Raw genomic sequence first — 27,749 nt, forward strand, 5'->3', positions numbered from 1 at the left:
TCCATCCTCATCCTCCTCCTCACCCGGCCCCTCCATCCTCCTCCTCACACGGCCCCTCCATCCTCCTCCTCACCAGGCTCCTCCATCCTCCTCCTCCTCACCCGGCCCCTCCATCCTCCTCCTCCTCACCCGGCCCCTCCATCCTGTCCATCCTCTACCTCCTCCTCACCCGGCCCTTCCATCCTCCACCTCCTCTTCCTCCCTCTCATCACTTTAGCTCCTCGCTGTCACCTGCTCATTCTGCGGCTCAGCTCCACTGCTGTCGCTGTCTGATTACGTCACCAGGCGGCGACATAAATAGACGTCACAGCCGAGTTACTCCGTGCCACCCCCTTCCCTGTATTCTCCGGTTATATTTGCCCCTCAGTGTTACCGGAGCCTCTGTATCCGCCGCCCCGGGTGCTGCTGTCCGCGGTGTGTGACGATATAACCGCTCCTGACAGGGATTGCGCTGGTTGGACAGGGAGCCAATAGCCGCGTGGTTTACAAATACGTCACTCAGCAGCGACCAATCAGCTAATTCCTTCTGTTCGCGCGGTCGGTTTGGATTCTGGGTTGCTATAGTGACGCGGCCTCAGCTCTCGGGCATCTGAGGAGACATGTTTGGTTGCGGAGCAGTGCGGGAGCTGCTGGGCTGTGACAGGAGGAAGATGCTGCAGGTAACAGCTCCGCACTGAGAGGCGCCATCACTGCCTGTAGTTCGGAACCTCCTATAATCCGAACTACATGGAAGTCTGCTGGGGGTGACGGCCAGAGACTGCTGAGGAGGTGACGGCCAGAGACTGCTGAGGAGGTGACGGCCAGGGACTGAGGAAGTGACGGCCAGAGACTGCTGAGGAGGTGACGGCCAGGGACTGAGGAAGTGACGGCCAGAGGCTGCCGAGGGGGCGACGGCCAGAGACTGCTGGGGGTGTCTGCCTGAGACTGCCGGGGGGGTGACTGCCGAGGGGGTGACTGCCGAGGGGGTGACGGCCAGAGACTGCCGAGGGGGTGACGGCCAGAGGCTGCCGGGGGGGTGACTGCCGAGGGGGTGACGGCCAGAGACTGCCGAGGGGGTGACGGCCAGAGACTGCCGAGGGGGTGACGGCCAGAGACTGCCGAGGGGGTGACGGCCAGAGGCTGCCGAGGGGGTGACGGCCAGAGGCTGCCGGGGGGGTGACTGCCGAGGGGGTGACTGCCGGGGGGGTGACTGCCGAGGGGGTGACTGCCGAGGGGGTGACGGCCAGAGGCTGCCGGGGGGGTGACTGCCGAGGGGGTGACTGCCGAGGGGGTGACGGCCAGAGGCTGCCGGGGGGGTGACTGCCGAGGGGGTGACTGCCGAGGGGGTGACGGCCAGAGGCTGCCGGGGGGGTGACTGCCGAGGGGGTGACGGCCAGAGGCTGCCGAGGGGGTGACGGCCAGAGGCTGCCGAGGGGGTGACGGCCAGAGACTGCCGGGGAGGCGACGGCCAGAGGCTGCCGAGGGGGTGACGGCCAGAGACTGCCGGGGAGGCGACGGCCAGAGACTGCCGGGGAGGCGACGGCCAGAGGCTGCCGAGGGGGTGACGGCCAGAGACTGCCGGGGAGGCGACGGCCAGAGGCTGAGGGCTCGTTTCACACATTGCAGTTTTCTGTGGATTTTTCATCTGGATCCACAGTGGATTACAGTAGCAGTAAACTGTGGATTTCACCCTGCCGGTGCATGGGATGAAGCCTGCAACAAATCCACGTGTGATCCATATGCAGATTTTTTATTTTTACTGATCTGCAGAATTCAGAACAGATTTTTTCATTTTGGTCACGTGTGAACGTTGCGGTACTGTGTGAACGTTGCGGTACTGTGTGAACGTTGCGGTACTGTGTGAACGTTGCGGTACTGTGTGAACGTTGCGGTACTGTGTGAACGTTGCGGTACTGTGCAGCCAATCAGACGATGCAGATTAAACCTGCAGCTGATCTATTTATGCTGCAGATATTCAGCACGGAAAGTTTGCTCTGTATCCACAGAGTTTACACGGTGTACACTGCAGTGATCTCTACACAATTCAGTCTGGATATTGCTGCAGATTTTGCTGTGGAAATTTGTCTCATTTGCGTCTGCAGACGAGTATGGCGTAATACAGAACATTTAGGGTACTTTCTCAAAGGGAGCAAATCCAGTATATTTTCTATTCCATCATTGTCATGGACGCACTGCAGCAAATAAAACCGACCAACACTGTGGATTTTAGATCTGCAGCAGGTAAATTTATGCCGCAGATGTTGTCATGGATTTCTCTTTTTGGAATGAAAAGAGTTAAAGGCACGGCTCTACCACGCCATTTTCACAATGATATCCACAGCAATATTTATCATGGGTGGGTTTGCAGCAAGAAGTGAAATGGGAATGTACCCAAAGTGTGAATGTGCAGCCGATCATCCCCTGCTGACTGCGTGCAGAAAATCCACGGCGTGCTACAATACTCCCCCAAAGCATAAAGCCCCTCGATGTGACATAAGCATTTTATGCTGCAGATATCACCGAGGATTGCTCTTTATTAGGTGGAGACGTCAGGGGTAATCCACAGCGTTAAGGCTCCGCTTCTAATTCCAATGTGCAAGGTCCACATTGGAAAGGTCTCTTAGGATAAGTCTGTGTTCACACAGGTTAGATGTAAGACTGGTTTCAGCGTGGATTTCATCCTAAATCTAACAATAATTTGAATACCATGAATGTGCAGACAGTTTTGCAACCACCGCTCACAAGCAATGGTTACTTTCAGCATGGAAAAAATCCACACGAATGAGAGGAGTATAAGTCTCAATCCTATGGATTTGGCACAGAAAAGACGAAGCATGAGACCCATGTGGATTGGGCTATTGCTGGTGCAGATCAGGAGTTGTTCACATTGCACATCTCTTCAATTATTGGTAAAATATACATTAAACTTGCAAATTTCAGCAGCAGTCGTAAGATCTGAACAAATCTCATCCACACGCTTTGCACGAAAACCGTCTGCAAGGAGTTTTTAATCTGCAGTATGTTAATGTCTGTTTCAGATTTTCATTGTGGATTTCAATCTTTTCATTGTTGAAGGGTAAAATCCACAGCAAAACCCACATGTAACCAGTGCCAATAAAAGTGGAGAAAAGCTGAGTGCAAACCTGAGAATGGCTTCTTCACCGTTCTCCCCCAGTGGCGACTTTACCCACCCTCACTTCTATATAGGAACAGGGTGGATATGACTGTATAACAGCGCAGATTCACCACTCAGGATACTTCGTATAAGGACGTTTCCTCTTTAGGATTATTGCTGGTGACTTTCCCTCTGATTGTGTCTCTGCAGGTGTTCAAGGCTTGTGATGAAGACAAGAAGGGTTATCTGAGCAGAGAAGATCTGAAGGTGGCTGTCGTGATGATGTTTGGGTATAAACCCTCCAAGGTAATTAGCTCGGCCCTGTGTTTGGTGTGATGTAACTTTTATATAGGCGAAGATGGAAAGTAAATAAATCCAATAGAGACCCCAAAAATGCCAGGGCTAAGGGTATATAGATACATTTACAAAGTTGTATACTTTATTAGAAAGTAAAAAATCATAATATTAAAATCCAAAATACAGACACAAAAATATATGCAATTGTGGGTGAGTAACAGAGGGGACCCCACAATGCACAAAAGCATGAATTAGTCATCTGATAAACATTACAAGTTACTTACTCAATTAGATGACTACTTCATGCTTTCTTAATGGGGTTACATATTACTATATGATATCTATTTGACTGCTCAGTCTGTGTGTATAATTTATATCATAATACTTTTGTGTATTGTCGGGTCCCCTCTTACTCACACACCATTGCATATATCTTTGAGTCTGTATTTTGGATTTTAATATTATGATTTTTTTTACTATCTAATAAAGTAAACAACTTTTTACATTTATCTAGATATAACCTTTAGTCCTGGCATTTTTGGGGTTTCTCTTGGATTTCTGTATGTTGTTAATGCCCTTTGGGACACTTTACCAGGGTTTTTTCTGCAGCTTTCTGATAACTATAAAGATGTAAAGTATGTGAACATATAATCCCTTAAAATAGTTTTTATAATATCAAAATCTAAAAAAAAACACCAAAAAGGTCAATTTAACGTACAGTACAGACCAAAAGTTTGGACACACCTTCTCATTTAAAGATTTTTCTGTATTTTCATGACTATGAAAATTGTACATTCACACTGAAGGCATCAAAACTATGAATTATCACATGTGGAATTATATACTTCACAAAAAAGTGTGAAACAACTGAAAATATGTCTTATATTCTAGGTTCTTCAAAGTAGCCACCTTTTGCTTTGATGACTGCTTTGCACACTCTTGGCATTCTCTTGATGAGCTTCAAGAGGTAATCACCGGAAATAGTCTTCACTTCACAGGTGTGCCCTGTCAGGTTTAATAAGTGGGATTTCATGCCTTATAAATGGGGTTGGGACCATCAGTTGTGTTGTGCAGAAGTCAGGTGGATACACAGCTGATAGTCCTACTGAATAGACTGCTAGAATTTGTATTATGGCTAGAAAAAAGCAGCTAAGTAAAGAAAAACGAGTGGCCATCATTACTTTAAGAAATGAAGGTCAGTCAGTCTGAAAAATTGGGTAAACTTTGAATGTGTCCCCAAGTGCAGTTGCAAAAACCATCAAGCGCTAGAAAGAAACTGGCTCACATGAGGACCGCCCCAGGAAAGGAAGACCAAGAGTCACCTTTGCTTCTGAGGATAAGTTTATCCGAGTCACCAGCCTCAGAAATCGCAGGCTAACAGCAGCTCAGATTAGAGACCAGGTCAATGCCACACAGAGTTCTAGCAGCAGACACATCTCTACAACAACTGTTAAGAGGAGACTTTGTGCAGCAGGCCTTCATGGTAAAATAGCTGCTAGGAAACCACGGCTAAGGACAGGCAACAAGCAGAAGAGACTTGTTTGGGCTAAAGAACACAAGGAATGGACATTAGACCAGTGGAAATCTGTGCTTTGGTCTGATGAGTCCAAATTTGAGATCTTTGGTTTCAACCACCGTGTCTTTGTGCGACGCAGAAAAGGTGAACGGATGGACTCTACATGCCTGGTTCCCACCGTGAAGCATGGAGGAGGAGGTGTGATGGTGTGGGGGGGCTTTGCTGGTGACACTGTTGAGGATTTATTCAAAATTGAAGGCATACTGAACCAGCATGGCTACCACAGCATCTTGCAGCGGCATGCTATTCCATCCGGTTTGCGTTTAGTTGGACCATCATTTATTTTTTAACAGGACAATGACCCCAAACACACCTCCAGGCTGTGTAAGGGCTATTTGACCAAGAAGGAGAGTGATGGGGGGCTACGCCAGATGACCTGGCCTCCACAGTCACCAGACCTGAACCCAATCGAGATGGTTTGGGGTGAGCTGGACCGCAGAGTGAAGGCAAAAGGGCCAACAAGTGCTAAGCATCTCTGGGAACTCCTTCAAGATTGTTGGAAGACCATTTCCGGTGACTACCTCTTGAAGCTCATCAAGAGAATGCAAAGAGTGTGCAAAGCAGTCATCAAAGCAAAAGGTGGCTACTGTGAAGAACCTAGAATATAAGACATATTTTCAGTTGTTTCACACTTTTTTGTGAAGTATATAATTCCACATGTGTTCATTCATAGTTTTGATGCCTTCAGTGTGAATGTACAATACTGTATGTGTGAGTGTTTATATATATATATATATATATATATATAACACTCACACTCACACACACACACACACACACACACACACACACATACACATACACATACACATACACATACACATACACACATACACACACACACACAGCCACAGCTCTGGCAAAAATGAAGAGACCGCTGCCCAGTTTTCTCTCCATGTCTTCAGCCATTCCTTCCAGTGTCAGTTGAATTCCAACCACAGTCCACCTCATTCTACTTAATGTGCTTCTGATTAGGTGATCACCTGAACCAAATCTTATGTAACGAGGGAAAGTATAAAAAAACACTGCTGTGGTCTTCACAATCCTCTTGCAATAGGACAGGCTGGATGATGAAACAAGTGCTAGGAACGGCCCACAACTAATTTGAATCAAAAAATAACTTTTAACCATGCCGAAGGAGTTGAAAAGAAAAGTCTCGAGTGAGGAAAAGAAGGGCTCAATTCTGGCTTTACTAGCAGAGGGATACAGTGAGTGTCATGTTGCCTCCATCCTTAAAATTTCGAAGACTGCAGTCCATTACAACAAGGTCAAGCAGCAGACATTGGGGACAACAAAGCTACAGACCGGCAGAGGGCGAAAGCAGGATGACATCAAGTGACCGACACAAGGAATGGCAAATGGCAGCTGGGGTGAAGTGCACGGCAAGAACAGTTGGTAACAGGCTCCTAGAGGCCCCAAGTCATGTAAAGCTAGAAAAAAGCCTTTCATCAATGAGAAGCAAAGGAGAGCCAGGCTGAAGTTTGCCAAAGACCACAAGGATTGGACCATAGAGGACTGGAGTAAGGTAATCTTCTCTGATGAGCCTAATTTTCAGTTTTGCCCAACACCTGGTCGTCTAATGGTTAGACGGAGACCTGGAGAGGCATACAAGCCACAGTGTTGCACCCACTATGAAATTTGGTGGAGGATCGGTGATGATCTGGGGATGCTTCAGCAAGGCTGGAATTGGGCAGGTTAATCTTTGCGAAGGACGTATGAATCAAGCCGCATACAAGGTTATCCTTGAAAAACACTGGCTTCCTTCTGCTCAGGCAATGTTCCCTGACTCTGAGGACAGTGCCCCATGCCACACAGCTAGGTCAATCAATGTGTGGATGAAGGACCACCACATCAAGACCCTGTCATGGCCAGCCCAACCTCCAGACCTGAACCCCATTGAAAACCTCTGGAATGTAATCAAGAGGAAGATGGATAGTCACAACCATCAAACAAAGAAGAACTGCTTACATTTTTGTGCCAGGAGTGGCATAAGGTCCCCCAAAAGCAGTGTGAAAGACTGGAAAGCAGCCAAGACACATGAAAGCTGGGATTAAAAATCATGGTTATTCCACCAAATATTGATTCCTGAACTCTTCCGGAGTAAAACATGAGTATTGTTGTTTCTAAATTAAGAAGCACTTGTTTTCTTTGCATTATTTGAGGTCTGAAAGCACTGCTTCTCTGCTTCTCTGCTTCTCTTCTTCTCTTCTTCTCTGCTTCTCTTCTTCTCTGCTTCTCTTCTTCTCTGCTTCTCTGCTTCTCTTCTTCTCTGCTTCTCTGCTTCTCTTCTTCTCTGCTTCTCTGCTTCTCTTCTTCTCTTCTTCTCTGCTTCTCTTCTTCTCTGCTTCTCTTCTCTGCTTCTCTTCTTCTCTGCTTCTCTTCTTCTCTGCTTCTCTGCTTCTCTTCTTCTCTGCTTCTCTTCTTCTCTGTTTCTCTTCTTCTCTGTTTCTCTTCTTCTCTGTTTCTCTTCTTCTCTGTTTCTCTTCTTCTCTGTTTCTCTTCTTCTCTGTTTCTCTTCTTCTCTGTTTCTCTTCTTCTCTGTTTCTCTTCTTCTCTGTTTCTCTTCTTCTCTGTTTCTCTTCTTCTCTGTTTCTCTTCTTCTCTGTTTCTCTTCTTCTCTGCTTCTCTTCTTCTCTGCTTCTCTTCTTCTCTGTTTCTCTTCTTCTCTGTTTCTCTTCTTCTCTGTTTCTCTTCTTCTCTGTTTCTCTTCTTCTCTGTTTCTCTTCTTCTCTGTTTCTCTTCTTCTCTGTTTCTCTTCTTCTCTGTTTCTCTTCTTCTCTGTTTCTCTTCTTCTCTGTTTCTCTTCTTCTCTGTTTCTCTTCTTCTCTGTTTCTCTTCTTCTCTGCTTCTCTTCTTCTTTGCTTCTCTTCTTCTCTGTTTCTCTTCTTCTCTGTTTCTCTGCTTCTCTGTTTCTCTGCTTCTCTTCTTCTCTGCTTCTCTTCTTCTCTGCTTCTCTTCTTCTCTGTTTCTCTTCTTCTCTGTTTCTCTTCTTCTCTGTTTCTCTTCTTCTCTGCTTCTCTTCTTCTCTGCTTTTCTTCTTCTCTGTTTCTCTTCTTCTCTGCTTCTCTGCTTCTCTTCTTCTCTGCTTCTCTTCTTCTCTGTTTCTCTTCTTCTCTGTTTCTCTTCTTCTCTGTTTCTCTTCTTCTCTGCTTCTCTTCTTCTCTGTTTCTCTTCTTCTCTGTTTCTCTTCTTCTCTGTTTCTCTTCTTCTCTGTTTCTCTTCTTCTCTGCTTCTCTTCTTCTCTGCTTTTCTTCTTCTCTGTTTCTCTTCTTCTCTGTTTCTCTTCTTCTCTGTTTCTCTTCTTCTCTGTTTCTCTTCTTCTCTGTTTCTCTTCTTCTCTGTTTCTCTTCTTCTCTGTTTCTCTTCTTCTCTGTTTCTCTTCTTCTCTGTTTCTCTTCTTCTCTGTTTCTCTTCTTCTCTGTTTCTCTTCTTCTCTGTTTCTCTTCTTCTCTGTTTCTCTTCTTCTCTGTTTCTCTTCTTCTCTGTTTCTCTTCTTCTCTGTTTCTCTTCTTCTCTGTTTCTCTTCTTCTCTGTTTCTCTTCTTCTCTGTTTCTCTGCTTCTCTGTTTCTCTGCTTCTCTGTTTCTCTGCTTCTCTGTTTCTCTGCTTCTCTTCTTCTCTGCTTTTCTTCTTCTCTGCTTTTCTTCTTCTCTGCTTCTCTTCTTCTCTTCTTCTCTGCTTCTCTTCTTCTCTGCTTCTCTGCTTCTCTTCTTCTCTGTTTCTCTTCTTCTCTGTTTCTCTTCTTCTCTTCTTCTCTGTTTCTCTTCTTCTCTGTTTCTCTTCTTCTCTGTTTCTCTTCTTCTCTTCTTCTCTGTTTCTCTGCTTCTCTTCTTCTCTGCTTTTCTTCTTCTCTGCTTTTCTTCTTCTCTGCTTCTCTTCTTCTCTGCTTCTCTGCTTCTCTTCTTCTCTGTTTCTCTTCTTCTCTGTTTCTCTTCTTCTCTGTTTCTCTTCTTCTCTGTTTCTCTTCTTCTCTGTTTCTCTTCTTCTCTGTTTCTCTTCTTCTCTGTTTCTCTTCTTCTCTGTTTCTCTTCTTCTCTGTTTCTCTTCTTCTCTGTTTCTCTTCTTCTCTGTTTCTCTTCTTCTCTGCTTCTCTTCTTCTTTGCTTCTCTTCTTCTCTGTTTCTCTGCTTCTCTGTTTCTCTGCTTCTCTGTTTCTCTTCTTCTCTGCTTCTCTTCTTCTCTGCTTCTCTTCTCTGTTTCTCTTCTTCTCTGTTTCTCTTCTTCTCTGTTTCTCTTCTTCTCTGTTTCTCTTCTTCTCTGTTTCTCTTCTTCTCTGTTTCTCTTCTTCTCTGTTTCTCTTCTTCTCTGCTTCTCTTCTTCTCTGCTTCTCTTCTTCTCTGCTTCTCTTCTTCTCTGCTTCTCTTCTTCTCTGCTTCTCTTCTTCTCTGTTTCTCTTCTTCTCTGTTTCTCTTCTTCTCTGTTTCTCTTCTTCTCTGTTTCTCTTCTTCTCTGTTTCTCTTCTTCTCTGCTTCTCTTCTTCTCTGCTTCTCTTCTTCTCTGCTTCTCTTCTTCTCTGCTTCTCTTCTCTGTTTCTCTTCTTCTCTGTTTCTCTTCTTCTCTGTTTCTCTTCTTCTCTGCTTCTCTTCTCTGTTTCTCTTCTTCTCTGTTTCTCTTCTTCTCTGTTTCTCTTCTTCTCTGTTTCTCTTCTTTTCTTCTTCTCTGTTTCTCTGCTTCTCTGTTTCTTTTTTTATTATTTTGACGATTTCTCATTTGCTGCAAAGAAATACAAAATTTTTAGCTTTGAATTTCGGAGACATGTTGTCAGAAGTTTATAGAATAAAACAACTATGTACATTTTACTCAAAAATATACCTATAAAGAGAAAAATCAGGAAAAATGAAAAAATTGCAGTGGTCCCTTAATTTTTGTCAGAGCTGTATATACTTTTTTTTGGTCCAATTTTGGGTATAACTGTATACTCATATTGCCATTTTGACTGGTCCAATTTACCTTTGGAATATCCAGGCCTTTTTAATATTGTACGATACACTGGCCTTTTTGGTGTTTTTTTTTAGATTTTGATAGTTTTTATTATATTTTAAGGGGTTCTATGTTCACATATGCTTTATTACACCCCTTTTCTAAATCCTACACTTTACACAGAAGATGTAAAGTAGAAACATCCATCCCTTGTGTGTTTTCCACAGTTCTCCAGCAGATGGCAGCAGACAGTCACTGATGTGTAGCGATTCCCGCTCGCGCTTCCTGTAGTTGCCCTCTGTATTTTTACCGCTCACTACGACTCCCATTGTGCTCGTGGCTGATGATGATTGCAGTGTTTCTAATGAACAAGGACCAAACGTACCTGGCATCCTTCTTCCCACCAGCGTCAATGCCACAGTTTAGTCGTCAGCAACTTTACAAGAACTTTCCCCATTTTGGACTAGTTTTCTGTTCTTTTCTCCATGCACAATACTTCTCTGAGCCGCCAGCAGTTTAGCTCCATCCCTTGTATGAGACGTGTCCCATTTAACTTTTACTATCCGAGCTCCCACTGGGCACTGCTACCTAGTAAACTGGGAACCAGCAGATTTCTGGATTTTGCTTTGGGCTTGAATAAAGAAGAAAACCTCATGTAATTAATATTTTAAGAGTCATTCAACTTATGTAGGTCTATGTTCAGATAATGTTTCTCTGTATAAGGTTTACATACAAATGAATATGGTTCCTTATTTCTTTCAGCTGGAAGTGGACACAATGGTGCCGGGCCTGTCCAGGACTGGAGGTAACTGGGAAGAATCTACAGCACTTTTATTTTTACTAATAAAGGGCACCTTTTAGATTTTCTGACCTGGCTGGGCTAACATCTAAGGGTTTGGTTACACATAGTGTTTTTGCTGTAGTTTTTCCATGCTTATTTGTGTGGATAGTGTTGTACGGTAGCAACAAAATAAATGAGATTTAAAAAAATCTTATTCACCCCATTTATTTAGTGGTCTGCACCCGGGCCGGCGCAGTGGTCTGCACCCGGGCCGGCGCAGTGGTCTGCACCCGGCCGGCTCACTGACCAAGGAAAGTGCACAAGCAATTGTGGCGTGAGTTTTCATGGCTCGGATATGCTGCACCTGTCTGTTTTTTTTTTTTTTCTACCACACTACAATAAAAGGAGAATTGTTCTGCGCCGGCTGCCGCTGTGTCGCTCCCATTGTACACAGGCAGAGCAGGGCTGTTGTAATATGATTGACAGGTGTGGTTTGGGTCCTCCACTCTGGCGCAGGGCTGGGACATCACTGAATATACAGGTATCAGCATTAGAAAACCTCATTCACACACAGAGAATAACGTCGTCTTCTTACCCCACAGACCTGACACCCGATGAGTTTGTGAAGCTGATGACCCTGAAGAGCAGCGCGCAGCCGAGCTTCTCAGACCACAGACAGATCTTTTCAGTCTTTGATGTGCACTGTGAGTATTGATCCCCCTCAAGGTCAGAAACTTCTGTAGTATGAGGTAACTTTCTCCGCAGCAGCTTGTCATCTTAGCAGCAGGTTTTCCTTTAGCCCAAGATTTTCCCCAAATTCTTAGGCATTGTTTTTAACTACACGTGTCTCTTAATGTGTCCAAAGCTTTTATAAGCAGCATAGTCGGCAGTACATATCCTGGTCCTGGGGGAAGAGATCAGGTCCCGGATAGTCCTCACATGTGTACAGAAGAGCCGACGTTCAGTAATACACAGCTCCACCATCCCCAATATTCAGTGCAGACACTCTGCACAGCAGGTAAAGCTTTGCTTTCTACCTGCCTGTAATGAGAAGATACATAGGAGGAAGCCATAATCTGCAGAGCAGCACCCTGGTCTCTGGTCGGTGCAATGATGAATATAATGCACGCTCCACAAGTTCTACAATGGACGTGAAGGACGATTGCTAGAAGGGCCGCCATGTGTCAGTGCATAGTATACCTGTATTGTGCGGGTCTGTATTGTGGGTCCGTTACACTACCGCTTCTGCCGTTGTCCACAGGTCGGGGATTTTTAAACCTGGACGACTTTAAGCGAGCATTTAAGCGAGCGGCTCCACGCTTACCCGAGCAGACTATCATCGAGGCTTTCAGGTGAGCAGCGTCTGTCTGCAAGGTTTTCTTTTACATGCAGGGATATTTTACAGATCTGACTTTTTTTTCTTTTTTTCCCCCCTTTGGATTATTTCAGCATTCGTTAGTCCGGTCTGATTTACAAACTAGTGCATGTAAATGCAGGAACCTCCCGCACCCACCCGTGACCCAGACCAGGGCACAAAGCTGCGCGCAACGTGTGGACGGGACTGGTCTTATAAATGTAGCCTAACGTGTGCTTTTCCACACCGCGCTGTTAGTGGCAGAGGGAACCCGGGCGTAATGACTGAGGCTTCATCATGTATGGCAGGAAAAATGTTAAAAAACAATTATGCTTTGATGAAAGGATTGTCACGGTAGGTTCACTTTAAGAATCTCATTCACCCCGCTGCACAATTAATGCCACATGTGAACCCTCACTTAAAGGGGTTAGTCAGTCTGAGCCTGATCATGGGGGGGGGGGGTCCAGAAATCGTCTGCTGAGGACGTGACAGGACATATTAGATTCCTTCTGTTCTCCTCTGTTACCTGGGCTCTTACGCCGGGTGTAAACAATATAAATGTGTCCTATTTCTGTAATGGGGCAGGAATATCTCCTGTCTGACAAGGAGAACAGCGTTTAGGGGTGATTTATCGAATAAGATAGAGTTGCCTCCATTATATGCAGTGACATCCGTAGCGACGATCTCTCTTTAACATTCCTGTCTGTCCTCTCCAGTTTATCACTTGCAGCTGAATTTCCAGCCAGACGATTATACCAGTTGCTGCGGAATTATGAACCCAGACAGACATCACAGGAGGTGGCGAAAAGCGTTTAGAGCCCGAGCGCTCGCCGCCGTTATAAAAAATAATAACCCCCGAAGCAATCGAGCCCGAGAGAGGCGGCCAAATCCGAACAGGCAGGACGTGTAATGAACGCCACTCCGCCAACCTGGGAACGGCACATTTTATTGCGTGCTGATTAGCATGCTCGGAGGCGGCGGCGGCGGCGTGCCCTGCGTTTTATGGCCCCATCATTGCCTTCTATTATCTCCCCTCGGTCCATCCCCGCGGCTTCTGCACCGCGGTAGATAAACACGGGGGGTCAGATGCCCGGGAGCACCTCCAATTATTTCACTTCATTGTCCGCTAATAACGACCTCATTGTTTCCTGCCTCTCTCCTGTAATTAGAGGCAGAAGCCGAGCGATACGCGGCTCGCGACAATAGAGGCGCCGATCCCGCGCTCCCTCTGCACGTTAGATTTATGGACCTGTACTACAGAGCCGAATGAATCTCCTGCGCTCGTCTCCCAGCGCCGGTCACCATGGAAACCACGTACACAGAGCGGCGGCGTTTCACCTCTGCTGATTCCGTCAGACGGGTTTTTTCTGGGTTTTTTTTTTTCCTTTGTTGCTCCAGCTTAAGCAGCTGTCTTCCCAGCCTTTCATCACCAGCAAATTAATCATTGGCGCAGGTTTTTTTCCTCTCCTCTCTGCGTCTTCCTCATACAACATTTATAAACGTCTTTTTTTTTTTTTTTGCGCTGCAGAAATAAGAAAAAACATTGTAAAGAGCAGCGACTCAATACCCTGAATCCCAGGTAAATGCAGCGATTTTATACAATGCGACTTTACACGGATGGGCGAGGCGGCGGGCGTTGAGCGCGGTGCGGATCAAATATAAGGACAGCGCAGAAAAAGGGTTTTATTTTGGCCGATGTTCCCAGTCCAACTTGTCATCCCATTGCGGATGCTACCTGATAACAATAGCACTCGCATCAGATGTTATCTTCAGTTAGAAAACGAGCAGAGGGATTTCTCACCTTGTTGCCTATATAGCGCCATCATATTCTACAGCGCTGTACAGAGATCATCCTTTATTGACGTCTTTATTTCATGCTCGTGTCCAGCTTTCCCAAAAATAGAAATAAAATTCAAAACAAATATCTGACAGATCGGTTAATCAACGAAATATTAATAAAAAGTAAAAAAAGAAATCTGTAAACATTCTGAAGAATTGGTAAAAATAGATATAAAAAAACAACTCTGAAAAATCATGTAAAAAAAGTAGTGAAACTGAAACAGTAAAAACAATGGATTAAAATAGGTAAACCACGTCTTTAAAAAATAAAATAAGAAAAAAACAGAAAAATCTAATAAATTTGAAAAAACAAAGAAAAAAGAAGCAGTAAAAAAAAAAACCTGACAAATTGTTGAATAAAAATAAACAATAAAAAATACAAAAATAAGGGAAATGAATAAGTAAAAAAAAAAAAATCTGAAAAAATAGTAAAAAAAAAAACGTAAGAAATGCATAAAAACAATCTGAAAAATTATTTTAACAAATGTTAGAAATCGGCAGCAAATAAAATAAAAGAAATATAAAAAAAAAAACAATAAAATGAGAAAAATTAGTAATTAAACATGACCATCTGGTTCAAGCTTCTTCCCAGTCGTCTCGGTGGCCGGTGACCCCGGGCTGTGGCAGAGCCGGCCATATACTCAGACTACCAGAGATCTGGTTATGAAGGACGCAGCGCCGCCGCTGTAGGTGATGAAACAATTAAGTGGCTGCCTGCTGGGTGGAGAGGAGCCTCTCATCTGTCAGGATAGATTAATACTTGCATGGAGGGAGGGGATCCTGGCTCAGATAACGTCTTCTCTCTCCTTGGCCCTGGTTTACCTCCACGGACACATTGTAGAGCGCAGCTTATGTGCAGCTCGGCCCGCTCAGGTTCAGAGCCTCTACACTTTACTGTTCCACACTACTTATGCTCCTCCAGCCATGTTCCCATGTGCAAAAATACTACGTCTTTTCCACTGTGGCTTTTCTGTAGGTTTGTGCACCAAAATATACAATAGCAATCCGTTATTTGTTCTTATTTCTAATGCTTTCCTCCATCTTTGGTGTTTTTTATATTTTTTTTATGCATTTTTTTTCATGCTTTCCATAAAAGGCTCTAAATAAATCAACAAAAGCGCGCAGTTCAGCGTCGTCTGTGAGCGCGCAGTTCAGCGTCGTCTGTGAGCGCGCAGTTCAGCGGCGTCTGTGGGCGCGCAGTTCAGCGGCGTCTGTGGGCGCGCAGTTCAGCGGCGTCTGTGGGCGCGCAGTTCAGCGGCGTCTGTGGGCGCGCAGTTCAGCGGCGTCTGTGGGCGCGCAGTCTAGCGTCGTCTGTGGGCGCGCAGTCTAGCGTCGTCTGTGGGCGCGCAGGTCAGCGGCGTCTGTGGGCGCGCAGGTCAGGGGCGTCTGTGGGCGCGCAGGTCAGGGGCGTCTGTGGGCGCGCAGGTCAGGGGCGTCTGTGGGCGCGCAGGTCAGGGGCGTCTGTGGGCGCGCAGGTCAGGGGCGTCTGTGGGCGCGCAGGTCAGCGGCGTCTGTGGGCGCGCAGGTCAGCGGCGTCTGTGAGCGCACATCGGGCAGGTTTTTTCATGAAATCACATCCACTTTGCTTGACTTGTTAAACACTTCAGATTTTCAGCACACAAAAAACTTAGAATTTGTACAATGTGGGAACACGGCCTCATTGAGTGAAGGAAGTTTGACTTCCTGTGATTTCCGCCAAGGATTCCTGCCGTGTGTTTAATATAAACATGGTTCACGCTTTTCACGAATATGACCGCTGCCCGTGTTGCTGCTCGCCTCTCCGTGACCTTCCTCACTGTTTTGTCATTGAGACTGAAAATGACGCTCCGCTGCCACAATACAAAGGATTAAAGGGTCCGGGGGCAGCCGGCGGGCTGTAATATTTTATTATATCATTGCTCTACAGATAAACGGGCCGTATTCCCGTACCAGGAGGGCCCGGGCCGGCGCTCCACTGCTGGTATACACTGTGCCTGACAATCACACAATTTGCTTTATTTATTTCTTCACTTCTTATTTTCTTTATTTTTGCCCATCTTCTTTGAGAAAAGACCCCCAACCCTCCTCCCCCAGCCGGGATCATCGAATCATCCCCCACTAGTGTGAAGCAATAAACGGCGACACTTCACATTCTCAGATTTCTGACAACCAAACAAAATATGATGCAAAAAAAAAAAAAACTTGTCTCAGCCATATGGCTCGAGAAATGTGTCAGCGGACAAACTGCGCAAAGCCTCCCGGCACAATCTCTCACGTGCTGAGTGTGTGCAGCCAGCGAAATCTGCATCTGCTGAGAGGAGGAAAACTCCCAGATACTGGAGATTTTACATCACAGGAAGGCGACCATGTCACACCCCGACTGCAGACATAGAGGGTGACTGCGGCACCAGCAGAATAGTGAGTGCAGCTCTGGGGTATAATACAGGATATAACTCAGGATCAGTAATGTAATGTATGTACACAGTGACTGCACCAGCAGAATAGTGAGAGCAGCTCTGGAGTATAATACAGGATATAACTCAGGATCAGTAATGTAATGTATGTACACAGTGACTGCACCAGCAGAATAGTGAGTGCAGCTCTGGAGTATAATACAGGATGTATCTCAGGATCAGTAATGTAATGTATGTACACAGTGACTGCACCAGCAGAATAGTGAGAGCAGCTCTGGAGTATAATACAGGATATAACTCAGGATCAGTAATGTAATGTATGTACACTGTGACTGCACCAGCAGAATAGTGAGTGCAGCTCTGGAGTATAATACAGGATGTAACTCAGGATCAGTAATGTAATGTATGTACACAGTGACTGCAGCAGCAGAATAGTGAGTGCAGCTCTGGGGTATAATACAGGATGTAACTCAGGATCAGTAATGTAATGTATGTACACAGTGACTGCAGCAGCAGAATAGTGAGTGCAGCTCTGGAGTATAATACAGGGTGTAACTCAGGATCAGTAATGTAATGTATGTACACAGTGACTCCACCAGCAGAATAGTGAGTGCAGCTCTGGGGTATAATACAGGATGTAACTCAGGATCAGTAATGTATGTATGTACACAGTGACTGCACCAGCAGAATAGTGAGTGCAGCTCTGGAGTATAATACAGGATGTAACTCAGGATTAGCAGTGGTCCTGAGTTACCATGATGCCAGCAGACTTTTGCCTCCTCCTTGGTGTTCGCAGCGTCTCTTTGCTCATGTGGACACTGTGACCTCCCACATTAGTTTCCGCTCGTCCCGCGTCCTCTCCAGCAGTGAATGAGTTAAGCTGCGCTTGATTAGGCGTCTTTCTCCCTCCTGATTTATAATTGGTCCCTGGGAGAGAAGTCAATTACTTAATGTGCGCGCGGCTTCTGAAGGCTGCATTGTGGAGCGTCCTTATCCGTACGAGATACTGCGCCTCTTGTATTCAGCTACAGAGAAACAAATAAAACGAGCTGTGTAATTAATCCGACTGCCGAGCGCTGGGAAACAATGCAGTCTAGTGGAGCGATAGCCGGCGGGAGATTCTCCGCAGGAGGCGCCTGGAGCCGCGCAGCCACTGAATGGAAGCGAGCGGGTAGCGCAGCCGTCCCCCCGGTCACACCTGGACACACGGGATGCGTTACGTCACCGCACATTCCCACATTTTCCTGGCAGATCAAGCATTGAACCGGACTTTCCAAAACTTCATGCAAAAGAGCTCCATTTTCTATCACCTGTGGCCCTCACTTATTCTGGACTGTAAGGTGACGTGGACTCCGTCATCTAAGCTGCGATATTTCTATGGAAAATAACATCAAAGTTCAACATGTATTTAATTCGTTGGCAAATGAGTCGCTTGCAACTTGGAAATCGAACACATTTGTAAAAAATGTTTGACTCTGTGTCGCAGTCGCAGGTCACAATGTGTCACCATAGGAGCACGTTAGATGCGAGATTTCTGAAAGCGTCAGCCCGAGAGGGGTAAAGCCATCCGCGCTTGAGTCTGGAGCGGCCAAAACTTCTGAAAATCTCTTCTTCTGGAACATTTCTTGCCCGTCTTCCTGGTGCCAAGTGTAGTCCAATAGAGGGGGATCACCGCCGTGTTTGGTCTCCATGGCTCGGGCTCCTTGTTTTCATCTACCATGACATTTTTGTGGTTTGGAGGCTTTTGATTTCCGACAACAGTTTGGACGAATGTCTTTTCTTGTTTCCGCAGACGCTGAACACGGAGACAGAACGGAGTTTTCCGAGTTTCGTTTTCAACAGTTTTTAAATTGTTTTGTCCAACTTGAGAAAGAAAAAAAAAAAACGAATAGCTGGGATGTTGTTAAAATCTGAGGCTCTGGTGGTTTGTGCTGAGGCCGGGGGCATTGATCATCTGATCACTGAGGCCTGTGACTAGCTGCAGCGGTCAGGGAATATTGATGGGCACATCATCAGAGACGCACCCAATGACACCACTTTCCAGTCACCAGACCAAGTCAAGTGACCGAAGAGCGAGGTGTCATTTTCCTCAAGCCCCTGTGTGCAGACCACCAGAGTGGTGTGCGCTGGATTCAAGGGGAAAAGCAGGTGCAAATTTTATTTTTTATTGTACTCATGATTAACCCCTTTAAATCCTCCCATCAAATACCTGACCGTGACACGGGCCTTATCTCCCAACATCAGACCTATCCTCAGTTCTGCTCCTGTCACTGACCGGTGGGAGGGAGATTTGTGCTGGATTGATGCGTTGTGACAACCTTTAGTGTTGGTTATAGAGTCTTAATGTGCACAAAAAAATCTGAGATCTTGCAAATCTCAGAAAAATTGCAAAAAAAAAAAGCAGCAACTCTCTAAACTAAAGCTTTAGTCGGAGATGTTGCTCTGACTGTAGCGTCCGGTAAATGGCCTTTTGTGGGAAGTTCCTGCAGCTTTTGTGCCATGAGCTGAAGATCCTGACTGTGACCATCTGTGATCAGATCTGTGCTACCATGAGACGTAGGGAGCAGAATAATGTACAGCAGATGTCCTTCCAGATCCTCCATACTCCACGACTCATCGATCATCCGGACCCATCTAACCCATCTGTGCCCTGTAAAATGCCCCAGTGTCAGACCGCCGGACACAGCGACAGCGCCCTGGTGGCCGGGTGACACTATATACCTCACACCCACTTCTCGCCTTTCGCACTTCATAGAGTCCTTCCTAAGATTTGTAGTGCGGAAACGTCTCTTCGCTCCAAGGAGGAGGCCGGGTGACATCTCCTGGTGGAGGTGTACCGATGACCGTCAGTGACCGGGCTTATAAACCCCAGTGATTACCCGGCCCCTTCCTCTATGTAGACATTCCCTGGTTGTGTCGGCATCCCGTGCTCAGATCTCCTGGATCGCTCTTCTTAGAGGATTATATGATTAGCCTCTCCGGCCCATTATCTCCGGCGTATAATCACTTTAAGATGCTTCTAGATACTTACCTGCTAAAGTGCTTTGAATGATTTGATCCCCACTCTCCGGCCCGTGCGCGGCATCATGTGGATGGCACTTGTGCACCTGGTCCCCCACATTCGGGGCTTCTTTCCGCTGCCTGCTTTTTAATGCTGGAGAGGTACTTCACCGTGTAATTGTTCTCCGCAGCGGCTCTGCCATCTTACTGGGGACTCCATGAGGATGGTGGTGATATGGGATGATGTACGCCACATGCAGCAAGGACAGGGAGGGAAGACTGCACACTCTGCCGTCTGCTGCCTACTTGCGGCTTCATAAGTTTTTTAATTTGCGCTGTTTTGAAGTTAACGTTTTGAGTTGAGTGAATTGATTTGTAGGACATGGGACAAGTATTCTGTGGCAGCCGGACAGGAGCCCTGCAAATGCCTCTGAGCTGCCGGGCGGGAGCCCTTCAAACGTCCCCGAGCTGCCGGGCGGGAGCCCTGCAAACGTCCCCGGGCTGCCGGGCGGGAGCCCTGCAAACGTCCCCGGGCTGCCGGGCGGGAGCCCTGCAAACGTCCCCGGGCTGCCGGGCGGGAGCCCTGCAAACGTCCCCGGGCTGCCGGGCGGGAGCCCTGCAAACGTCCCCGGGCTGCCGGGCGGGAGCCCTGCAAACGTCCCCGGGCTGCCGGGCGGGAGCCCTGCAAACGTCCCCGGGCTGCCGGGCGGGAGCCCTGCAAACGTCCCCGGGCTGCCGGGCGGGAGCCCTGCAAACGTCCCCGGGCTGCCGGGCGGGAGCCCTGCAAACGTCCCCGGGCTGCCGGGCGGGAGCCCTGCAAACGTCCCCGAGCTGCCGGGCGGGAGCCCTGCAAACGTCCCCGGGCTGCCGGGCGGGAGCCCTGCAAACGTCCCCGGGCTGCCGGGCGGGAGCCCTGCAAACGTCCCCGGGCTGCCGGGCGGGAGCCCTGCAAACGTCCCCGGGCTGCCGGGCGGGAGCCCTGCAAACGTCCCCGGGCTGCCGGGCGGGAGCCCTGCAAACGTCCCCGAGCTGCCGGGCGGGAGCCCTGCAAACGTCCCCGGGCTGACGGATGGAAACCACTGGACCCCGGTCCTGCCAATCGATTCGCTCAACGCTACTATCTTTACTTGGTTTCCTCTGTTTTCTTTTTTCTCTATTGTTGTTTTCATTATCCAGATGTTTGAGACTATTTCATCATCATCTGCAAGTATTGGAAATGTCCTAGAATTTTTTTGTAACTGTACTTCAGTATCCTAGCATCTACATACAGTAAGTATTTGATACACTGCCGATTTTGCAAGTTCTCCCACTTACAAAGATTGGAGAGGTCTGTCATTTTTATTGTAGGTCACTTCACCTGTGAGAGACAGAATAAAAAATAGAAAATCCCATTGTATGAATTTTACATAATTAAATTGCATTTTATTGCATGAAATAAGTATTTGATCACCGACAAACCAGCAAGAATTTTGGCTCTCACAGATCTGTTAGAGTTTCTTTAAGAAGCCCTCCTGCTCTGCACTCATTACCTGGATTAATTGCACCTGTTTGAACTTGTTATAAAAGACACCTGTCCACACACTCAATCACACTCCAACCTCTCCACCATGGCCAAGACCAAAGAGCTGTCTAAGGACACCAGGGACAAAACTGTAGACCTGCCCAAGGATGGGATGGGCTACAGGACAATAGGCAAGCAGCTTGGTGCGAAGGCAACAACTGCTGGCACAATTATTAGAAAATGGAAAAAACACAAGATGATGTCAATCTTCCTTGGACTGGGTCTCCATGCAAGATCTCACCTTGTGGGGTAAGGATGATTCTGAGAAAGGACAGGAATCAGCCTAGAACTACACGGGAGGACCTGGTCAATGACCTGAAGAGAGCTGGACCACAGTCTCAAACATTACCGTTAGTAACACACTACACCGTCATGGATTAAAATCCTGCAGGGCACACAAGGTCCCTCTGCTCACACCAGCACATGGCCAGACCCGTTTGAAGTTCACCAGTGACCATCTGGATGATCCAGAGGAGGCATGGGAGAAGGCCATGTGGTCAAAGGAGACCAAAATAGAAGTTTTTGGTATCAACTCCACTCACCGTGATTGGAGGAAAAAGAAGGATGAGTACAGCCCCACGAACACTAGCCCAACTATGAAGCATGGTGGCAGAAACATCATACTTTTGGGGGTGCTTTTCTGCATAGTGTGGATGGGGTCATGTATCACAAAATTTTGGACAACAACCTCCTTCCCTCAGTAAGAGCATTGAAGATGGGTCGTGGCTGGGTCTTCCAGCATGACAATGACCCGAAACACACAGCCAGGGCAACTAAGGAGTGGCTCCGTAAGAAGCATCTCAAGGTCCTGGAGTGGCCTAGTCAGTCTCCAGACCTGAACCCTATGGAAAATCTTTGGAGGGAGCTGAAACTCACGAAACCTGAAAGCTCTGGAGAAGATCAGTATGGAGGAGGGGGCCAAAATCCCTGCTGCAGTGCGTGCAAACCTGGTCAAGAACTACAGGAAACGTCTGACCTCTGTAATTGTAACAAAGGTTTCTGGACCAAATATTAACTTCTGTTTTTCTATTGTATCAAATACTTAATTTGCATTTTATTGCTGAAATAAGTAAAAATGATACAATGTGATTTTCTGGATTTTATTATTAGATTCTGTCTCTCACAGGTAACGTGACCTAAGATAGAAATTACAGACCTCTCCATTCTTTGTAGGTGGGAAAACTTGCAAAATCAGCAATGTATCAAATACTTATTTTCCCCACTATATCTCTTTTTTGGGTGGGGACAAAGTGCGACTTTTTAAAGATTATTGCAAAGTTTTACTCAAGAAAACAAAAGAAATATGAGCATTTCTGATTTTGCACCAATTCCTCAAACATTTTCCCAATTTGATGAATCCGGTGCAAAATCTACCAACACAAAAAAGGACAAGGCAAAAAAAAAAGTCTTCTGGAAAATGATGAATTGATGTCGTTTTTCAGATGCTAATTTGCTGTCAGTGAATGAGACGCCGTCATGGAGGGGGAGATGTCGTCAATCACGTGCTACAATCCGGCACATGTGGAAAACCTGGCTGTGGACAATCGCGTGGGTTTTTTTTTCGACCTCCATCAGGATTTTCTTTTCAATGTATAGAAAACTGTTCTCAATGTCGAGGCGTCCGTCAAAGACTGAATGCCGCGTTTTTTACATGAGTACTGTTGGCGATTGTCTACACTGGGTGCAACTGTATCCGCGTCTCAGCGGAGAGCCGGACATTACAGGATTGTCGCCTCTAAATGGAAACTAACCTGTATTCATTCAATCAAAGCAAGTAGGGATCTTGATAATAGCGAGGAATTTAAACAACGTTTTTAAAGGAGATTTCTCATCATGGGGACGTTTTGGTCTGGCTGTGGAGCCGCATGTTCACCCAAAAAAATGACACCTTCTGCGTTCTGCAAAAATGGATTCCTAATTCGGTATATTTGGGCTGTACTCACACTGTTGTGAGTGAAGGACATCAGAAGACGTGACCTCTTTGTCCCCGCTCACCTCCTAATGCAAAATACCCTTCTAAGCTGATTTCCCAAAATTTCCCCCACTGCATCGTGTGATTCTTAGTAATTAAAGGGAGTTTCCAGAACTTGTACAGTGATGTCCTACCCTTAGAATAAGTCATCAATATCAGGTCGTTGGATATCCGACACCCGGCGCTCCCAGGATGAGCTGATTGCAGAGGCCAGATGTGAACAGTGCCCAAGCCGGAACCACACAGCTCTTAACAACACGTAGTGGCCGTACCTGGTACTGCAGCACTGCTCCTAACACCATGTAGTGGCCGTACCTGGTACTGCAGCACAGCTCCTAACATCGGTACTGCAGCACAGCTCCTAACACAGATACTGCAGCACAGCTCCTAACACCGTGTAGTGGCCGTACCTGGTACTGCAGCACAGCTCCTAACACAGATACTGCAGCACAGCTCCTAACACCGTGTAGTGGCCGTACCTGGTACTGCAGCACAGCTCCTAACACCGGTACTGCAGCACAGCTCCTAACACCGTGCAGTGGCTGTACCTGGTACTGCAGCACAGCTCCTAACACCGGTACTGCAGCACAGCTCCTAACACCGTGTAGTGGCTGTACCATGTTTCTTGGGACTCCATTACCCAAAATTAAAGGGGCATGTGAAAAAGCTTTATCTATAATGGATGTTACATCTGTCTGCATCGCGGCTAGAAAGCTGCACACGGCACGGCCAGATACGATCGTGGCCTAAGACGAGCGGCGCTGAGCGAGGACGGACCCGTGGCCATGGGACGTGGGAGCGTGACACTGTACACAACTCATTACCGATCCCCCCATAGACCGGAGTTAAACACATCGTCTCATTACCAAGTAGAGACGTTTTCATAGAGCGGCAGCATCGTCCCTCGCTGACGCCATTTATCATAGGGAAAATTCAGCGTTCACAAAGAGCTTGGATGCTTAATATGAGAGACGGACGACAGACTCCTTCACATTTAAGTACTTACAAACACGTGGCAAAATAATTTCATGGTGAAAAGTGAACAATTATTGCAGGAGACGAGCATTAAAGAGAACGGCGCCCGCGACGCTTATTAATCTGCTTTACTTCGTTTCAGAATTGTCGTGGGGTAAAAAGCAAACGATGGTCTGTGCCGTCCTCCGTCCTGTCGGGGAAACAAGATTCAAGTTTAATCCATCTCCAGGGAAACAATTCTAACAAACGACATCAGACTGATTACGTTTCTGTAGTTAGGCGAACGCCCGGCGTCCTGAGCGCCCTGATTATCAGCGGTGGCTCCCAGCGACGCCTCTTCTGCGCTATCAGAGGAGTTCTCCGATTCTCTAAGGTAAAGCGTCACATAACGCAAAACTCTGCCTCTTTCTGCTACGCTTTGTGGTACAATCTCTCACCATTTTCACCATCGCTGCTTGTAGTCAGTGAAGCAAAACGGCTTTGAGGCTACAAACTGGACAAAACCAACTTTTTGGTACAGTTGTGTCCAGTTTAGATGTAATTATGACTCCTTGTAGCAAACCTTCACCTGTGTTAATGTGAATTTCATTGACTAAATGGAATTTTAGAATATTTCCATTCACTGACCGCAAGCATATATGTTATAAATGGTGCATTACTCCAGTATTAGGCTCCCATATTGGACTTCTCCGTCGTAGTGTGAATCCCACCGCGATTTACCCAGGCGTCGCCAATCACCGACCGCGTTAAAACGAGTGAAGCGAAACCGTCCGTCTCCTGTAATTTGAGAAAAGGGCAAGGATTTTATTAATGCCCAGCAATGGGAAACATGATAACGGCCGTCGCGGTCAGAAGTAATGACTGCAGCGTCCGGGTGTCAGCCGCAGTGACGAGAGCACGACAGGCGTCTGTGAGGAGACCATTAGACAGATGGAGGCTTGTGTCTCCCCCACCCCGGAAAGCCTGGGTAAAGGAGAACTCCGGTCCTCAGCTATAGGGATTCACAAGATGAGCCTGTCCTTGTAGAAAACTGCTTCTACATGACTACAACTTCCATCATCCCCTGCCGTTCAGTGTCTGCAGTGTCTTTGGTATTCTGGGATGTTATGTTTTTACCCCCATCTGATGCAGAAATTATTCCTCATCCCCTTCCTGCATTACAGGAACTCCAGGCATAGGACCTGCCAAGCCATGACCGATCCCCAGACATAGGCCCAGCCAGGCCATGACCGATCGCCAGACATAGGCCCAGCCAGGCCATGACCGATCCCCAGACATAGGCCCGGCCACGCCAGGCCATGACCGATTCCCAGACATAGGACCTGCCAAGCCATGACCGATCCCCAGACATAGGACCTGCCAAGCCATGACCGATCCCCAGACATAGGCCCAGCCAGGCCATGACCGATCCCCAGACATAGGCCCGGCCACGCCAGGCCATGACCGATTCCCAGACATAGGCCCAGCTAAGCTGTGACTGATCCCCAGACATAGGACCTGCCAAGCCGTGACCGATCCCCAGACATAGGCCCGGCCCAGCCATGACCGATCCCCAGACATAGGCCCGGCCCAGCCGTGACCGATCCCCAGACATAGGACCTGCCAAGCCGTGACCGATCCCCAGACATAGGCCAGGCCGTGACCGGTCCCCAGACATAGGCCAGGCCGTGACCGGTCCCCAGACATAGGCCCGGCCGTGACCGGTCCCCAGACATAGGCCCGGCCGTGACCGGTCCCCAGACATAGGCCAGGCCGTGACCGGTCCCCAGACATAGGCCCGGCCGTGACCGGTCCCCAGATATGGATGCAGCGATGTAAGATCTGATTTCACTGCAGAAATTGCGATTCTCATAAGTCCTTGGACCCTGAGCTGTATGAGGACCCGTCCCCCCCCTGCCAAAACGCTGATTTTGTTTCTTCATAAAATCTGCACAAATCAAGCAAAGTGGATGAGATTTTGTGAAGACTCAGCATGCATGTTTTACCCTATAGGCTTCTATAGGAGCCTGAACATAAAATACAATAGTGTTCCTAGGTGCAGAATCCCAGCGTTTACGTCATTACAGTATAATAAAACCGCTGCATCCAATGTAAACCAAAAACACAGCAAAAAAAAAAAATCAAAGCAGATTACTCTTGTGTAATTGGGAGCTGACATCTGTGGAAAAGCTGCAGAATTATCACTCTTGGGAACATGGCATAAATGTATATAGGTGTGCATTGGAGGTAGAGGACTGCTGGACTCTACAGCCATTCTTCTCCTCTGCTCCAGATAATGGAAATATTGGCGGCCGACCTGCGCCCGGCGTAGGCCTCTGTGCACGTGACGCTTCGGCTGTATTCACACTTTGTCGGCCCGTTGGTCAGCAGTGATATTCCAGCCATGTCCGGTGCTGTAAAGATGGCGGAGGTCGCACACGATCCCATCATTTATCATCATCACCACCATCCTCCTGCCACATTCACGGAGTCTCTGGTAAAATTGGTGCAGCTGCTATTGTCTACACCGGATGCATTGTAACAAACTCTCAGCTGTGTGCGCAGGATTGGGTCCAGATGCATTGTCAGTCCCCAAAACCAAAAGATGACGAGGAATAGAAACACAAAACTAAGAAGGACACGCGGGTTGTCACACGTGACTGTAGGTTGTAGTCTGTGTATTCAAAGCAAATGGCACCGCATGGAGCCCTGGAGGTGGACACCCCCTTTAAGAAAAATACTGGGTAACAAAGTTTAAAACTGAAGGTCTGTTTATTCTAGATATATTATGGATGAGTTATTAAAGGGATATTCCTGCCTTACACATATATGTCATACTTAAGGGGATACATTTCACCCCCTCACACCGCTGTCTCCTTAAATTATCCACTTACCTCCTGGACGCCTCCTCTCCTCCTTACTATCGGTGTCCCCCGCCAGCCTCTTGGTTTTGTGTTCCAACACTGGTGGGGGTCATGTGATTGCTGCAGCCTATCAGCAGGCAATGATTGGCTGCAGCAGTCACTTTCCATCTGAGCCAGAAGAGCTTGCCTCCCAGCTGTCTTCTGTCTCGGACGGAGCGTGTTAGCACCGTCATGAGCCGCTCTCTTTATTTAGGTAGTAGACGACCCCTTTAAGGACATGCGTACAAGTGGGCCCTCTGTACTAACCGTCTGTTTCTCCTGCAGGGAGGTGGATGGAGACTCTGACGGACTCGTCTGCTACAAAGACTTTGAATATGTTCTGAATTACTGCGAGGACGAAGATTAGACTAAGTCACGTCACCCAATAATTACCTAACTTAACCAGCATCCCCCCCCCCCTAAAATCCCAGTAAGTAGAAGTCGGAGTTGTCCTCTTCTGTCACATTGTTATCCGGTGTCTTTATCCCCTGATGGAAAAGCCGGGTGACTACTAATAAGACTATCGGAAGTGTCACCCATCTCTCCCGGGGTCTTCAATGGAAAATCCGCCTCTTCATGCAGCAGTCGGAGAGGGTGTAATTAGATCTGTCATTCAGGGCACCCGGCCCCCCGCTTATGGTGGGCATGCCGGTCATAATCTATCTTTACTGGTGATGTTGTTATGGGGTAAGTGCCCTTTAAGGCCCAGTTTCCACACCTGTATCACAAAGTGAGCGGAGAGTCCCCGAGGGGTCATCCGTCCAGCATTGCTGGCAGCGCAAGTGCGGAAACCAAGATGAACGGTGCAGAAAAAAAGGAAATTCAAGCCGGTTTGGCGAGGGTTGCTAGGCTGCCGGCGTACACACGATGCCTCCCGTGCACGCGCCGACCTCTCTACTGCAACAAGCAAAATCTCTGGAGCCGCAGTCAGGAAAAGTGGAGCAGGTGCAGAAGTGGCATCTTAGGTCACAAGCGCTGGGGGGGGGTCGTCGTCCGGATCAAACGCAAGTGCGCTCCTCAGACAAGAGGCTCTCCAATCTGCCGCCTGTCCTTTTACCGTCTCCTCCACTCCTGCCGGCAGAGAGAAAATAAAAGGAGATCCATAAA

The 27,749-nt window shown here is 47.3% G+C and overlaps 2 protein-coding genes across 4 annotated transcripts in view; one reads left to right on the plus strand and one right to left on the minus strand.

The window, feature by feature from the left end:
• Positions 1-365, minus strand: part of TDP1 (tyrosyl-DNA phosphodiesterase 1) — a 57,192-nt gene extending 56,827 nt beyond the window's left edge. For both annotated transcript variants that reach the window (XR_012247304.1, XM_073638213.1), the window contains exon 1: positions 232-365. Coding sequence is in view for 1 of the 2 variants with exons in the window: in XM_073638213.1 (XP_073494314.1) it covers positions 232-239 (8 nt within the window). In the remaining variant the exon portion in view is untranslated. The remainder of the gene's footprint in view (positions 1-231) is intronic.
• Positions 163-27,749, plus strand: EFCAB11 (EF-hand calcium binding domain 11). Of its 2 annotated transcripts, XR_012247305.1 has the most exons (7): positions 163-659; positions 3,305-3,400; positions 10,648-10,690; positions 11,269-11,370; positions 11,928-12,018; positions 23,903-24,133; positions 26,928-27,749. XR_012247305.1 is itself a non-coding variant. In XM_073638214.1 (6 exons), exons 1-6 carry the CDS (start codon positions 600-602, stop codon positions 27,007-27,009), a joined length of 474 nt encoding a protein of 157 aa, XP_073494315.1. In that variant the 5' UTR covers positions 175-599; the 3' UTR covers positions 27,010-27,749. The 2 variants fall into 2 exon arrangements, 1 of the variants encoding a protein (XP_073494315.1); XM_073638214.1 differs by lacking the exon at positions 23,903-24,133 and having other exon boundaries at positions 175-659.

The sequence above is a fragment of the Phyllobates terribilis genome, unplaced genomic scaffold (assembly GCF_046119375.1).
Source record: "Phyllobates terribilis strain yellow unplaced genomic scaffold, ASM4611937v1 Scaffold_7__3_contigs__length_470593459, whole genome shotgun sequence".
Lineage (NCBI taxonomy): Eukaryota > Metazoa > Chordata > Amphibia > Anura > Dendrobatidae > Phyllobates > Phyllobates terribilis.

What these genes read in the sequence shown, in the direction of transcription:
- EFCAB11 (XM_073638214.1), top strand. Translation starts at nt 600, where the DNA reads ATGTTTGGTTGCGGAGCAGTGCGGGAGCTGCTGGGCTGTGACAGGAGG. An exon ending in ACAGGAGGAAGATGCTGCAG is followed by an intron (nt 660 to 3,304) that starts GTAACAGCTCCG and finishes GTGTCTCTGCAG; the next exon opens with GTGTTCAAGGCTTGTGATGA. An exon ending in ACTATCATCGAGGCTTTCAG is followed by an intron (nt 12,019 to 26,927) that starts GTGAGCAGCGTC and finishes TTTCTCCTGCAG; the next exon opens with GGAGGTGGATGGAGACTCTG.